Source organism: Lepisosteus oculatus, chromosome 9, assembly GCF_040954835.1.
Source record: "Lepisosteus oculatus isolate fLepOcu1 chromosome 9, fLepOcu1.hap2, whole genome shotgun sequence".
Taxonomy (NCBI): Eukaryota; Metazoa; Chordata; class Actinopteri; order Semionotiformes; family Lepisosteidae; genus Lepisosteus; species Lepisosteus oculatus.
In genome coordinates, this window is record NC_090704.1 from 37,098,014 (window position 1) to 37,113,141 (window position 15,128).

Consider the following 15,128-nt stretch of genomic DNA (forward strand, 5'->3'; position numbering starts at 1 on the left):
AGTTTTGTAAGCAAGTGAGCATACGTGATTTCACAGTATGAAAGGATTTTAACTCTTTTTCAATACAATAAAAACAAAAAAAACATATATATTGAGTCACAGATGCCAAGGTCTTTTTTGACATTTTCAGTCCCCTTGCAGTCCTACAAAAATGTGTCAGTATTATAATAGTATTTCTTAGTTGTTCTTATTTTTAACTACACAGCAGTAAAGTGGTGACCACAAGGGGTTGCTGGCTGCACAAAGTGATTTGCACAGAAGAGAAAAATAAACTAGTCCATGCTATAGCAATTTCTCCTACTTTCAAATCTGTATCAGATACAGGAAAATTTCATCTTCCTGGGCATTTGGGATTGCTGCATCTGTTCTGTCAGCACCTCCAGGTGTTTAACTGGTACTGCTGTGCACAGTCATACCCGAGCAGGAAGTTTGAGACATAGCAGTGGCATATTTGTGTAATATAAACAGGAACCCTGAAAAGAAACTCACATATTGCCAGACATGGGCAGTATACACCCACGCACATTTGGTAACCATGGCAATTAAACAGTGCAACGGAATAAATAGAAAGTCTTATCAAACTGACCTTTTACACACATAAAATATGTGCTAAATAAAAACAACAGCATTTGAAGATCTTTTTAGCTGAGGGATAGAAATACTTGTAAAAAAAGCCAGACTTTGTTTTTGGAAACGTGGCAAAAGTTTTAAAACACTGTAGTGTTTGTATTTAGATACCATTGACTACAATCTGACCTGCCTATTAGTGGTTTCTCTATTTGGAAGAAATTACTCATCTAAAATACTGGTGCAAGTACAAACCCCAAAATCCACCTTTTCTAAAAGCTTTTTTTCTTAAATGTGGACACCAAATGAGATTGGTCAATTCTGTACTCCATACTTACACTTCTATTCAGCATAAAACTTTTTTTTTATTTTATTAAGGAGAAAAAAATAATAAAGCTGCTTAAAATGTTATTCATCTGAGTCAGATTAGTTAAAGAGTGCAAAACATAACCATGTTTATAGTGTCTCTGATCATATACTGTATGTTACACAATATACTGTACATAAATACATTTGTTTCAAATTAAAATGGAAAAGTAAAATGCAGTTTTTATAAACAGGAAATTATTTATATAGCAAATTAGTTTCCAAGTCTGAATGATTTACAGTATGTAAATTAAGGTTTGAACGTAAGAGCTCCCGTTGATAGTAGTTGACTGACCAACAACAGACTGACCTAATAGAATAGGTCTTGATGAAGTTCACTTCAGGTGTTTGTGAAGGCCAAGACATCTTTGTGATTTTTCCATCAGTCTCTTTACATTCTGAATAGGTTCTCATTACAGTGGTTTTATGCTAGAGGTCCCTGTCATGTTGAAAGATGAATCCCTCCCATACTATACAGTACATGTTTTGGAGGCAATGGTCGATCAGAATCTGCTTATATCTGGCCGTCAGGGTACGTTTATTTTAAAATTCTGACACACCCATGCATCACTGGAGCTACAGTATCATGCACTGACCTCTAAATGACTCTGCAGTCTGCATTCCAAAAAAACCCTGCCGATTATTGTAAAGCAGCCCAAATCTGGACTTTTAAAAAAAATGCACTTTTTTGCAGGTTTGATCATCTCATCGTTTCAATACCGTTACCTATTACAGTTATTTTTTGGTGTATTGTCACCTCTCAGCAAATGTTTCCAAATAGTTCTGTATCCATTGTGACCAATATGTGCTAAGGTATATCTTACAGGCTCATAATGAAATGCTACTTCACTTACTTTTGCAACAAACATCGCTTCTGGGCAGTTTGAGTTTCATTTCTTGACTATTTTTTGTCAACAGTGAAAGTTTCAGGGTCTTGTGAATAGCACTGTGTGAAACAAAGTCTGAGATCATTCAAAAGGATTAGCCTTCTTTAACTAAAACTTTGTTTTATATATGTTTCTTGTGTGTGATTTCATCATGTTCACCCCACAGTTCAAAATCACACCCAAATCATATTACTGCTTATACTTATACAAGCCTTGTGCTAGATAGGAACATTTAGATTGGTTGTCAGGCAACCATGTACATTAATATCAGAATTACAATGCAATATATTTTAAATATTGGTTATTATTGACAGCTCCTGGATGAAAATGATGTTGGAATTAGTAAGGAGTTTTCTTTTTACAGATCTCTATTAAACTGAACCATCTCTATGGCATAAAGTCAGTAAGAGTATTTTGACTTAGAAAGTTTTTGATTTCTAATTTTGAAATCAGCAAAAAATTCAAAAAAAAGCATTAATGTAAAAGCTCTTGTTTTGAAATCTCAACAGACCAGTTCTAACAAACAAGAGGCCCAGATAATACCAAAAATAAAACACAATCAAAACTATTGCCTTTATTTCCACTTTGCACATGAGAAAATCTGCACTGTACTGTATACTGTATTTTATTACCAGAACAGATTGAATTCATGGTATGCTTGGTCTGGAACAATGATATTTAGTAAAGTTGTTTCATTGTGACTCTCCTATATTCATACTATGACCAAGACTGTGACAGCACACTTTGGAATAAATAAGAATACATGAGAATCAATTTATAACATGCAATGGGTCTGTTAAAATTCCTCTGAGGACTAGTCTGAAAAATCAAAGGTTGCAAACTAAGGTTAATCTGAAGCAGGCTTAATAAGATATGCGCATCAGATTTAAATTATTATCTTCTTGATTGTGTCCCTACAGCAACATCATGCAAGAAAGAAAATGATACTCCACGTGCATCTTGTTTTCCACTAGGGTAGCAAAAAAGAGGATTTAAGACCAGAGTTTTTCATCATAAATAAAAGAGCCATTACATTACAGACTTACAGTACTTTAATATACAGTAATTGGACACAGCCAGGATCCAGACAATTTACTATTAGAGAATAAGAAATTATAAATTAAATGACAAAAACAATAAAAATTGACTGACAGAAATTCATGAAATTGAGTTAAGATGTATTTTTTTCTCTTCATAATAACTACTTTAACATACTATGAGCAAACAGTTTAATTTAATCCAATAAAGAAGAATGGCAGAAAGTACAAAGCAATGATATAGTTAGAATGTAGGTGGAGTGTCTGTCTGCATTTGGAAATTCCTTTATTACATCATCTAATACAGTGGAACCATATACACTGCTGTGCAAAAAGTCTTAAGACATCTCGACCACAATGTAAAGTTACTTTACAATATTTTATGAGTATCAACAATGTACTCAAAGCCTCATTAATGCTTTCTGTGCTTACAACGGTGTTGACTGCTATTAATAGACTTTTTTGGGTGAGAAGAAAGTTGGGTTGGGTGAAAGGGTGAGAGTTTGGGTGTTCTCTTTCTTTTTTTCAGCATGGAATAAACCGATTACTTGTTCCTTTGCGGCCTATGCATGCTGACGCAGCTACCCACTTTAATTTACATTGACCAGAATCTTCAAAAACATGTTAACAGCAGCTCTATTTAAGATATTTAAATACTTTGTACATGAGCAGCCAACATAAAGTGTTTTACAGTAGCACCTATTCCATCACCAGACAAATCCAGCTGACTCATTGACAGGTGTAACTCATTATTAAAAATATATGTTTTCTCCCTGCACATTTATTAAGCAAGGACTACTTTTGACACTAGTAATACAGATTTATTGGGATTGTGCTGTAGCACCTACTCAGACAAATAACTAATTGGTTTAGTGGAAGGTTGATGGATCACATTATGCAGAAGACCCCAGAAGTACAGTGGGTTACAGAAAGGTTAGAAAAGTTTGCTGTGGAGCTAGCTTTTAAGCTACAGTATCATTATATTTTTTTAATCTGAGTGTTTATAGTTGTAATGTTCTAGACAAACAAATTAACTACTCATGAAATATATTTATAATGAAATTAAAATATATAATCAGCATAGAAGATGATTCTTTCATTTTATATTTTCTACATAAAGAAAAAATGTGTTATAGTGGAATAGAGAAATTAAGGTTCAAAGTGCAACTTATTCTCCAAGATACCATGTACTGTTTAAATTACAGTAGAATGATAAGATGCTACTCTTCTTTATCTGTCTCCATCACTCGAATATTTCATTATTATTGTATTGTAACTCAAAACTTGGAAGACATTTTCATGTCCTATCTTTCAATCATTTTTGATGCCCTATATATTATGTGTAAATAGCAATTTTAAATCAATCCCTTAGCATAATGAAAAAGGTCTGCTCTCCTTTGATGCCCTTCAACCTCTGCAGTCATCCAGTTTACAAGCAATACAGTCTTATATCATTACACTGGTCTCTTGGCAACTTGAAGAACTGCTGAAAATATGCTATTCATCCTTTAGCATGGTCTTTTCCAAAATAAATCAGATACTGAGAAAGTTGTTTTATGAGGACAGAAATCTCTGGTCTATCCTGGATTCCATAATCCACAAAGATTACAAGCCTCTAGTATCCAAGAGTCACAATCTGTCATGTTCAGATTGCAAGTGTGTATTACAGCAGACAGCTTATTGAATGGAAAGTATACAAAATCATATTTGTCTAATACAGACGGTTGAACACATGCCTGAACAAGAGGAGATAGTGGTACTGAGCTTCAAATCTGTGGAGAGCCAACAGTACCAGGGTGATATATCTGCACTTCACTGTTTCAAGACAGACAATAGCCCTTTGAATAGTTCAAATTTGAACCCAGAAATATATTCCTAATCATTAAAAAAATTGTTTAGGAAAAGGCTGAAATAAGGGGAAAAATATAAAAAATACTGGTGTGTTTTTTGTAAAAACTTGTAAAGATGCTGCATCAGTATGTTTCCTATCTTCACATGACAAAAAAGTATATAGCTGTCTTATCTCTTTGAAATGAAACCAGATTAAAAAAATTAAACCCTTATCTGTTTTTAATTAATTCAGCTAAAATAACATGAAGCATCTTTATACAGGGCACATGGCACTCGTAGACTCTATATTAAATCAACAGAAAATTGTGTTTAATCAAAATGATAAATTTTAAAAGCATTGTACTATTCACATTTGGAAAAACGTACTTGTTTTTTTTTCTTATGTTGTGAAAAGAAACAGTAAATGCCTTGGTGAAAAAGATACTTAATGCATCAGGAGGGTTATAACCAAATGCCTTTTGACAAAAGTAAATAATATTTCAGCAACCAATCACAATTGTTAAATACAGTACCTTATAAGGAACGTTTATAGCTTTAAAAAGAAAAAGTGCCTATTTAAGTATCATTAATCATCATTTCCAGATGCTTTCAAAGTAAAAAATGCTTATGCTAAATGATGTAAATGAAATGGCATCATTCATATAATGGTTGTGCTTTTTTACTTTAGCAATAATATTCCATACTGTACATGCATTGCATTGGATAGAACATACAATCGTATAGAACAGATAACATTAAATTACAATCATCTGTCATACTCTGGAATATGCAGAAAATCCCTATAAAATCTCTGTATGACAATTCCTGTGTTTATTTATTTTTTGTGTATGAAAGGTTTTATTCTAAGGTGAATCCTTCCATTACTGTAGAAGGAATATCATGTGTTGAAATAGATGCAAAACCCAGCTCTCAGAATTCCTGGCTCATAGCTTTTAATATCTTGGATGTTGATGATGCTTTCTGCTACTAAATAGTTTGAGTCTGTAAAAGTATTTTAATGTGATCAGGAGTTTGATCCCCTTAATGGCTATTAAAGTATTATACTTTCAGTCAATTATGCTTCTTAAATCCACTGCAGTCCATATTTTGTAAACCATATGATACATTGTGAACATAGTGAATATTTATATACCATACACTTATTTATAATTTATATATATCAAACATATGGTGTACAGGAAATGTATAATTACTATGTCTATCTGTTTCAGTTTCCAGGATGTGAGATATATATATTTTTTTATTTCAACCACATGACAGTGATATCATAGAGCTGGGTCTGTTACTGATAGTAGAATATTGTGTCCTGCATTAACAGCTGTGTAACAAAGCCATCTAGCTCATCTGTTAGTTAGTAACTAACTGATCCAAGGATCTCATCCTGCTGTTATTTGAAAGAAACCAGGATATCAGCTGGGTAGCTTGTTCCATATGCCTACAATGTTTCAAGTTCCTCTTCATATTTAAATACACTTGTACTTTTGTGTTCTGGTATATATTTCACTGTTTATTCTAAAGAAGTCCACTGGGTTGACTTTGGTAATGCCTTTGAGCATTTTGATTACTTTATCAGGTGTCTTTAGAAACTTCTCTGTTCAAGACTTAAAGGGTTCTGCTTCTTCAGCCTATATCACATGGTCTGCATGTATCCAAGAACTTTTCTTTTTCTAAATTCATACTGATTAATCCCTAGTATCTGATTCCCATGTAGATACTAGTTTCATTCTACTTATTATTTCCATAAGATTACAGTATATATATATTTCTATATGGATATAGTCAGATACAGTATTTCAGTCTGTAATTACTTGGTTCAGTTTTGTCTCCCTTTCAATGGCAGAGCACTATATGAGCAATTCTCCAGTCTAATGGTATATACCTGTCTTTTACAACTGTTGGAAGAGTGATTAAGTCAATGATTTCTGGATCATCTTGTTTCCTTGAGCGCAATTGTTAAGATGTATTAATTCTGAGTGCTTCTACTACCCGAAACACGATTTATTCTTCCACACCAATACTATTTAATAGAGAACTTTGTCCTTCTGCTGCTTAGGCCTTTTGTTGACTTCTACCTTAACAAAGACCTATGATACTGTAAGTTTATTCATTTAGTACATCAGTTACTTCCCTATTGATAGAATTACTTCTTAGCGTGAACAATTTTCTGTATATTTTGTGCAGTGACAATGTTAGGGCAGTTTCCCTCTAAAAATAGAACACTCCACCACCTTTTATTTACATAGACCTAAACACTGGTAAAATGCCCTGGTTAATGTGTTTGCTAATTATTATAATAAAAGGCCATGCTATCTTCCTTCTGTTGTCAATGGAAAGTGATTTTAATCTTTTTAAGTATATGAAGAGTGAAAAAAACACCATATAATAGGTCAGAAACAGTGATAAGGCCCAGAACACATCAACAAGGCCCTTATCAGTGGTGCCTTTACAGTATTGTAAACATTTTCCCTCTGTCACCAACACAAAACTGACAGGTTGGGTTGGTGAAGCTCTTGCAGAAACACCCACTTACCATTGGTTAATGTGTTGACATAGTACCTGCGGCCTTGTGGCGACATGTAGCACTTCCACCCCTGAGGAAGTGGGCTGCTACTGAGCTCATCTCCAGACATGGGATTTACAGACACCGGCTTCTGTAAAAAAGAAGACATACTGTTGTAAGAGTGACAAATATTTTGCCTTTGTATGCCTTTCAGTGATCTCACAGACACTAATTATCACTAATCCTGGACTATTAAGGGTTGTCTAGGCATGTAAGTCTAAGAGTATTGGTAATCTCAGTTTGTGAAATTACCACCTTGGGTGAGGAGAAGAAAAATAATTTTTGAAATGGCATATGTTTTATTTGAGCTTTTTCTGACAATCTACTGAGCAGTTGGGCATATAAAGTATAAGATATAAATGATAAAATAAAATTAGAGTTGAGAGGTTACAAATGCCAAAAGGGTTAGCTTTGTGTACAAACACTTTCAAGATGTCATTTAAACTAATTTAAATGAATAATCAAACGAAACTGTTAAGGTTTCCATTTGCTCAATCTTTTGTACCACAGGGTTTCAAAAGAGTTCCATTACAGACTTCAATACAGTAGTGATCAGGTTTAAATTACAATTTAATTACAAGTTCCACTGAGTTTTATCTTAGAGGATACTTTGGACATCAGTATTTTTAAGCAACCATTGCAAGAGTACCCTTTGCTGCTTGAGGATAAGAAGCTTAATTTATTAAGCACACTACTAAATGATCTTATTAAAGCATTCTATGTTAATTTCTTAAGAACTATGTTGATTTCTGAAGAACAGCGGTACATCAAAAACTGCTTTGACTCCTGATAATGTCCTGATATTTCAATGTACAGTAAATTTCAGCTTTGCATATGTTATCGTATCTTCCTCTTCACTGTCTCTTTAAATAAAGAATGTCTTGAACTTTATTAATCTTGTAAATATTGGTCACCAACTGAAAATGTTTGTTTTATATTTTTACATTAAGTTAGCACAAGACTGACAAATGAGATGAAAGCAGTAATTTTATGCACCAAAAACACAGAGGTAAATTTTAACTAGGAGCCTATGCTGGAAGCAAGGTAGGACTACACCCTGTAGGGTGCACCAGTCCATCATAGGATACACACATAAGCCACATATGCCAGCAGCCATATCACTCTGCAACTCACAACTGGCAACCCACTGAAACTAAGCAGGTGTGAGCCTGGTCAGTACCTGGATGAGAGACCTCCTGGGAAAAGCTTAGGTTGCTGCTGGAAGAGGTGTTAGTGGGGCCAGCAGGTGGCGCTCACCCTCTGGTCCATGTGGGTCTTAATGCCCCAGTATAGTGACCGGGACACTATACTGTAAATAGGCACTGTGCTTCAGATGAGATGTTAAACCGAGGTCCTGACTCTCAGAGGCCATTAAAAATCCCAGGGCGTTTCTCTAAAGAGTAGGAGTGTAACCCCCACATCCTGGCCAAATTTTCCATTGGCCCTTACCTAATTATCCCCATCTATGAATTGGCTTCATTACTCTGCTCTCCTGATGTGTGGTGAGTGTACTGGCTGCTGTTACATCATCCAGGTGGATGCTGCACATTGATGGTGTTGCAGAGGAGTCCCCATTACCTGTAAAGCACTTTGAGTGGAGTGTCCAGAAATATAAGTGTAAGCAATTAAATTAATTAATTAATAAGCACACAGGGGTAATTTAGAGACACCAATTAACATAGCCTGCCAGTCGAAAGAAACTGGAGCAAAACTAGGCCTCCCATATGAAATAACATGAACATTCCTCATAAAAGTTGAACCCAAGAGCTGTGACGTAGCAGCATGAACAACCACATCATTGTGCCACTAATTATGTTTCTATGATTTTTAACCTAATTTATAAATCTGTGTTTAAGCAGAAGGAGGAAGACCAATACTGTATGTCTATGATTATTTCTATACTTATCAAATATCGTTTGGCACTAGCCCATAATGTTTTCTATTCTTCTTTAAGAGGACAGCTTCAGATATTTCATATGCAATGTAATTTATTGCATTTACCAGCTGGGATCACTTTCCTTAAGTATGGAACTTCACATGCTCTCTGTGGTTTAAGGTTATTACTTAATAACATTCTCATAATTCACCAAAAGAGACAAGTGTACTCATGCAGTTTGGGGTCTTTCCACATGCTCTTTGATCAGAATGTTGCCTTAGCTTCTTCGTTGTTTTTCTTCTTCCACAAAGGTTTTTGATTCAGTATGGATCATTGTGGGGAAAGAGTACAGTCAGGATATGTGAAGTGCCCAGTTTTAACTTTTCTGAACATTCGGTTCTCATTTAGTCGAAGGCTCAGCTCCACACACAGAATCAGTGAAAAAGTGCAGCTGCTGCTGGAGGAGACAGGGCAGTGTTCCGGCTGCCTGCTCCTCCCAGCCCCCATCTGTCAGGTCAGTTCAGTGCTTCAGCAGCTGACTTGCACTGCATTCCTGAGAACCAGAGAAAGATCAAGGTCTGCCTTTCTCTCTCCCTGTGACTTAACACTCTCCACATAGCCGCCTGTCCACGTCAGACTGTGTAATGCACCACATCCCCTGGAAAGCACAAGGAATCTCAAAATTCAACACTGGAAACAAACCAGTCATTATTTACACCCCAACAGCACCATAACACATTTATAATTATAAAAAAACAGAATAAGAAATAGATACCTTGTGAAGTACTGTATATAATACTACAGTATTTGTGTGTTTAATAATTAAAACATAGATCTTTAATTAATTGTTCTGGGAATTTTGTTTTGATGAGCTGTGTGGTACTGTATTTTCAGAGCAACTTCTCTTATCCACATCTATTGTCAGAATGCTAGTCTACAGAACTATTTATGTAAGTTGAACAAATATCCACTGCAGGTACTGTAATTACATATTTTTTTCAGCCAAATCATTGTATTTCCCTGTCCTCTAATTGATTTGTTTTGCTGTAACAAAATAGGAACATGAACAATGATATATTTTTTTTCCATAGGTTACTCAAAGTTTTCCATTCAATTTATGATGTTGTATTATCATAGATTGTGTTAAACTGAAGTATTGTGTTATAATCTGAAAGAAGCAATAACTGCATTAATGCAAGTGTCTCAGCTTACAGCGCATATACAGTACCATAAAACTAAAGAAGTAGATCTTTCAATAAGATTGAGAGCATACAGTGTTTGTTGGCAGGCAGGCTTATTAAAGGGTAGTTTGCTCCGTGGGCAACTAAACTGAATAAGCAATTGCTTATATTCTGAATTGCCAATAATGTTCATTTCACACCCACACATTGTGAAACCTCCATTTGTAAATGTACCCCCAAACCACAAGGGGTGAATGTTGACCTGTGCATGCACTCCTCTGACATACTGTACACTACAAGCTCCTCAGTGCATTACAGGAGAGTTACTACCGTTTGGAGAAGTGGTGTGTCTCACACAGAGATAACCTTCTGCAAGTCTAAAGGCTTCTACAGGTTCCTGGCAGGTTCCAGGAGTTGCTATTACAAGGCAAGCCAAGTAAATTCCAGACATCGTAAGGCCACCCTACCCGGCAGCACTTGGACAGCTGTATGGAAATCCTAGTTATAGCTGGCTGATGACATAGACCCATCTCAAACCAGTGACATCTAGTCTACAAGGCTTATCGGCACTCTAAGTGAGTGCTTTTAGTGCTTTGTAGGGCCTGGGAGCCCCATGACTGCCCTTACAAAACTGCATATCACAGCTATCACATAGTCACATAGTACAGTACGTCTTACTTAATCACACATATGATTGAAAATAGAGGATATACTGTAAGAAACCTCATAAACATTTACTGACCTTTGCTGGATAGTAAATCGTGTTTGAACAGTAAATAGAAAACCACATTTACAAGATTGAATGTCAAAATATTTTTCTTTTTTTTTCTATTTTTCAGGAAATATCTGTGAAAGCTGAGCAATGGCTGGTCCTTTTGTTTAGTGTTCTGTATGACATTAAAGGGATCGCTTACTCTCTTACTTGAAATGTGAGAGAGTTCAAGACTCATGTCAGATAGTAACAGACTTTTGTACTTACTCTTACAATGTGGAAATATGACAATAGAACTCAGTTTTTATTTTTCTGAACTTGTTCACTTGATTTTATAATCATGTCTTCCTCAAAAACAATCAGGCTGATGTTTCTTTGTCACAACGTGTGTCCTTACTTTTTGTATGCATGTGCACACTTTGCACATCTATTCTTGGAAAATTAACATTTGATTTATGTTAATGAAGATGCTATGAATAAAACTTATAATGTTCTCCAATGATGAATACTGCTGTCTCAAGTGAAGCTTAGGTTACCACAAATATCAATAGAAAGAAAACAGTACAGAAGTTCAACATTCAGATTTGTACTTAAACGTTTAATAATAAGAGGCTGTTAGACTGACAAATTCAACATAGGATTCACCAGCTCTCTGCTGTAAATATAACTAGATCATTCATCTTTTCACTAACAGAAAATCACTTAATACTGGTAAGGGTCACAGCAACCCAGAGCCCATCCCTGAAGGACAGGACTGAAGGTGGGACCACACCCTGGAATGTGACTGCTACACACAAGGCACTTACACACACAAGCACACTGGACCTCCACAACATCACCACTTCATTCCAAAACCCTTATCATATTGTCATGTTCACATCCTTAGAAACTTGAAAATGACTGGAGTATCATTATACTGTACATACTGTACCATGCTTCTTTATTTAGACAGAGAAGATAGCTGACAGTGAATTTATTTCTAATCTGAGAAGGATTAAAGATTATTATCCTGAAATACTGTAAATGATTAGGCCGTGAAAAGAATGAAGGAGCATTTAAAGTCTCTGTGCACTTAAGTAGAATTAAACAGGAACCCCTGAGATAAAAGGCTTGCCTTTAACTGTTTATGCTTGTTTTGTGTTTGTTTGTAGAATGCACTATGAAAATAGCTTCCATTGTCCTGAAAAAAAGAAAATCTTAACTTTTTGTGAAATATTTAGAAAGGCCAGGACCCATGCATTGTGAGAAAATTCAGTCGCATTTATACTTGATTCTTAGCTAAAGTTAAAAAACCACCTGATTAAAAAATACCAGTTTACAAAGGCAAAAACTGTGTTCAAAAACATCCACTTGTCTACAGTATATGTCAGAAATGTTTTGACATTCTCATGTGTCAAGCAAACAAATGGATACTTCATTGTTTTTAATCACACACCCACACACAGCATAAGCCACTGAGCAGACAGCTACCCCAAAAATGAGCAAAGACTGGACTGAAGAATTCCTTATCTCTAACTCTTTTATCTGGCAGATTAAAAAAGGAATCTGCCATAACACAATCCAAACCAGACATCACCTCCTTCCTTTTCATTTGTGCTCAGAAGGCCCATATTTGATGAGTTATCTTGAGTACAGACGGTATTGTAGTTAAGACTTCAGGTTATAATTACTCTCAATCCTTTAATTGCTGTAATGTGTTACTGAATGAGACCAGCACATACTGTTTGCAGGAATAAGCCACAAATTGCCTAGAAACAAGAAAAAACTCCAACTTGCTTTTAACATCTGTAATTAGTTTGAGCATCGTTTCCAATCCCACTTCCTTTGCTGTCCTCACGTACCACACAATGGAGGCAGAACAGTCATTTTCCATTTTCCATCCTCCTTTTTGTTCTTATGCAGACATGTTTCAGACATACCAAATAGGTGGGAAGGTTTAAAGCCACAGTAGAAACAATGCTTTCAGGTGGAATGCTGCATTAACCCTCTCATCTATGATTTCAAACAGCTGAATTACATAAAAGACTCTTTGACACAAACTATTAAGTACATCATCTATAATAAGATTAAGAACCACTGCAGATTTGTTTGTTTGATTTGTACCTTTACAAATGTCTAGTATCAATATACTGTACTGTATAATATGCAGCCAAAATAAAAAAGCCACAGGGATTGAAGCAATTACAGAACTTATCCTACTGTATAACATATAATTATGGGAACTGAAGTCTGAACATTGCTGGAAATCATTGTTTTTTAATAGCGTGAAGAAAGAGAAAATTACCTACTGAACATCAGGCCATGATGGTGTTTGTATTATTTTTATTATGTATTTGCTTAGCAGCTGCCCTTATCTGTTGGATTTTAAGAGTCAACTGAGCTGACAATTATGGAGAAAATTGTGCCTGAATTCTTTCGAGCTGTAAGAAATGAAACTGTGAAAAACACATATTGTTAATAGATGCAAGTAATAGGTTTATTCCATGCTGAAAAAAAGAAGAAAGAAAACACAACGTTTCGGCTGTGGAGCCTTCTTCAGGTGCTGACACCTGAAGAAGGCTCCACTGCCGAACATTGTGTTTTCTTTCTTCTTTTTTTCAGCGTGGAATAAACCTATTACTTGTTCCTTTGCAGCCTACCCATGCTGGTGCAGCTACCCACCTGAACTACTACTTGTTAATAGTCACACATGACTTTTATTTTTATAAAGGTATATATATATTTAAAATTGTAATAAATGTATATCCTATTTAAATAACTTTTCTAATAATTAACATACCATAACTAAAGAACCTAGACTATAAATATTCCAAAATAATTTTAAGGAGATAATGGCTTGCAAAAAATTAATTTTAAACAAAAAAATTATCAATGCATTGTTGACTTATTACTCACACCCATAGTGGCACAATTAAATTAATAATAGATTCTTGGAGCATGATCTTAGTGGCAGTCAGAATCAAAGCATTTGGTTCTATTTTCACCTCAGGTTCATGCTTTCTTACATCACAGACATATTTCATAAGAAAGAACACAAGAGAATTGCACATGAGTAAAGGCTATGCCGCCCTCCTCACAATCCAGTTATTAATTTCTTATTTCTCTGAGATTTAGCGCGTCTTTTCTTGAAGGGTCTCAAGTATCTGCATCACCAACAGTAGCTTATTTCAGACACCCACAATCCACCACGGAAAAAATCCTTATTTTCTGTCCTTAAACCAAGTCTTTTTACTTGTGTCTTGTATACCTGCCAGTATAATACATTCCAGGTGATTAAATAATTAAATAATTGCATCAAGTCCCCTCACAGACATCTCAATTCAAGACAAAAGGAGTAAAGTTTCTTTCATAATTCAAAAAGGAATTTAACATTGCCATTGTTCCACAAACTCATTCCATAACAGCAAAGTCAATTTTTGTAAAGCAGAAACCAACTTGTTTGGAGTACTGTAAATGAGGCTTCCCAGTATATTTTACCTTAACATCCATTCGTCCATTTTCTTACCACTTTATCCAATACAGTGGAATGGAGGAGCCGGAGCCTATCCTGGCAAGCAATGGGCACGACAGTGAGATACAGCAGTCCATTGCAGGGCACACACACATTCACATTCACACCACGGACAGTTTTCCCAGAAGCCAGTTAGCCTACTGGTATGTCTTTGAACTCTGGAGTAAACCCATGCAAACATGGGAAGAACTCACAGTCTCTGTCAATATTACATAACCTAACCATTTAATTTTATATTTACATGTTGTTAGCCAAACTAAATTAATTTCATAAAGTATAAATCAGTTTTAGAACATTCAAAGCACTGATTTTCTTAAATGCAGCCATGGTATGGTTACATATTTCAAGACCAGTAACCCTAGAGTTCAGTTAATTTCATATAATTCTTTCTGATTCATTTGTATCTTTATGTAGCCATGACAAGTACATCTGGAAATTCCTAATCTGCACTGAGTGTACTGTACAACAATGCCAGACTGTTAAATTATGGGTTACATGATGCAAGACTCATTGTTAAAAGACTCAGCATCTATTCTCTGAAATTTGAAAAGATGTTATAAAGAATAGCAGAGCATAGCAC

The 15,128-nt window shown here is 35.3% G+C and overlaps 1 protein-coding gene across 3 annotated transcripts in view; it reads right to left on the bottom strand.

Moving 5' to 3' along the window:
• Positions 1-15,128, bottom strand: part of gas7b (growth arrest-specific 7b) — a 127,933-nt gene that overhangs the window by 62,312 nt on the left and 50,493 nt on the right. For all 3 annotated transcript variants that reach the window (XM_006635109.3, XM_015356698.2, XM_015356697.2), the window contains exon 2: positions 7,239-7,359. In XM_006635109.3, coding sequence (XP_006635172.1) covers positions 7,239-7,359 — 121 coding nt within the window. The remainder of the gene's footprint in view (positions 1-7,238; positions 7,360-15,128) is intronic.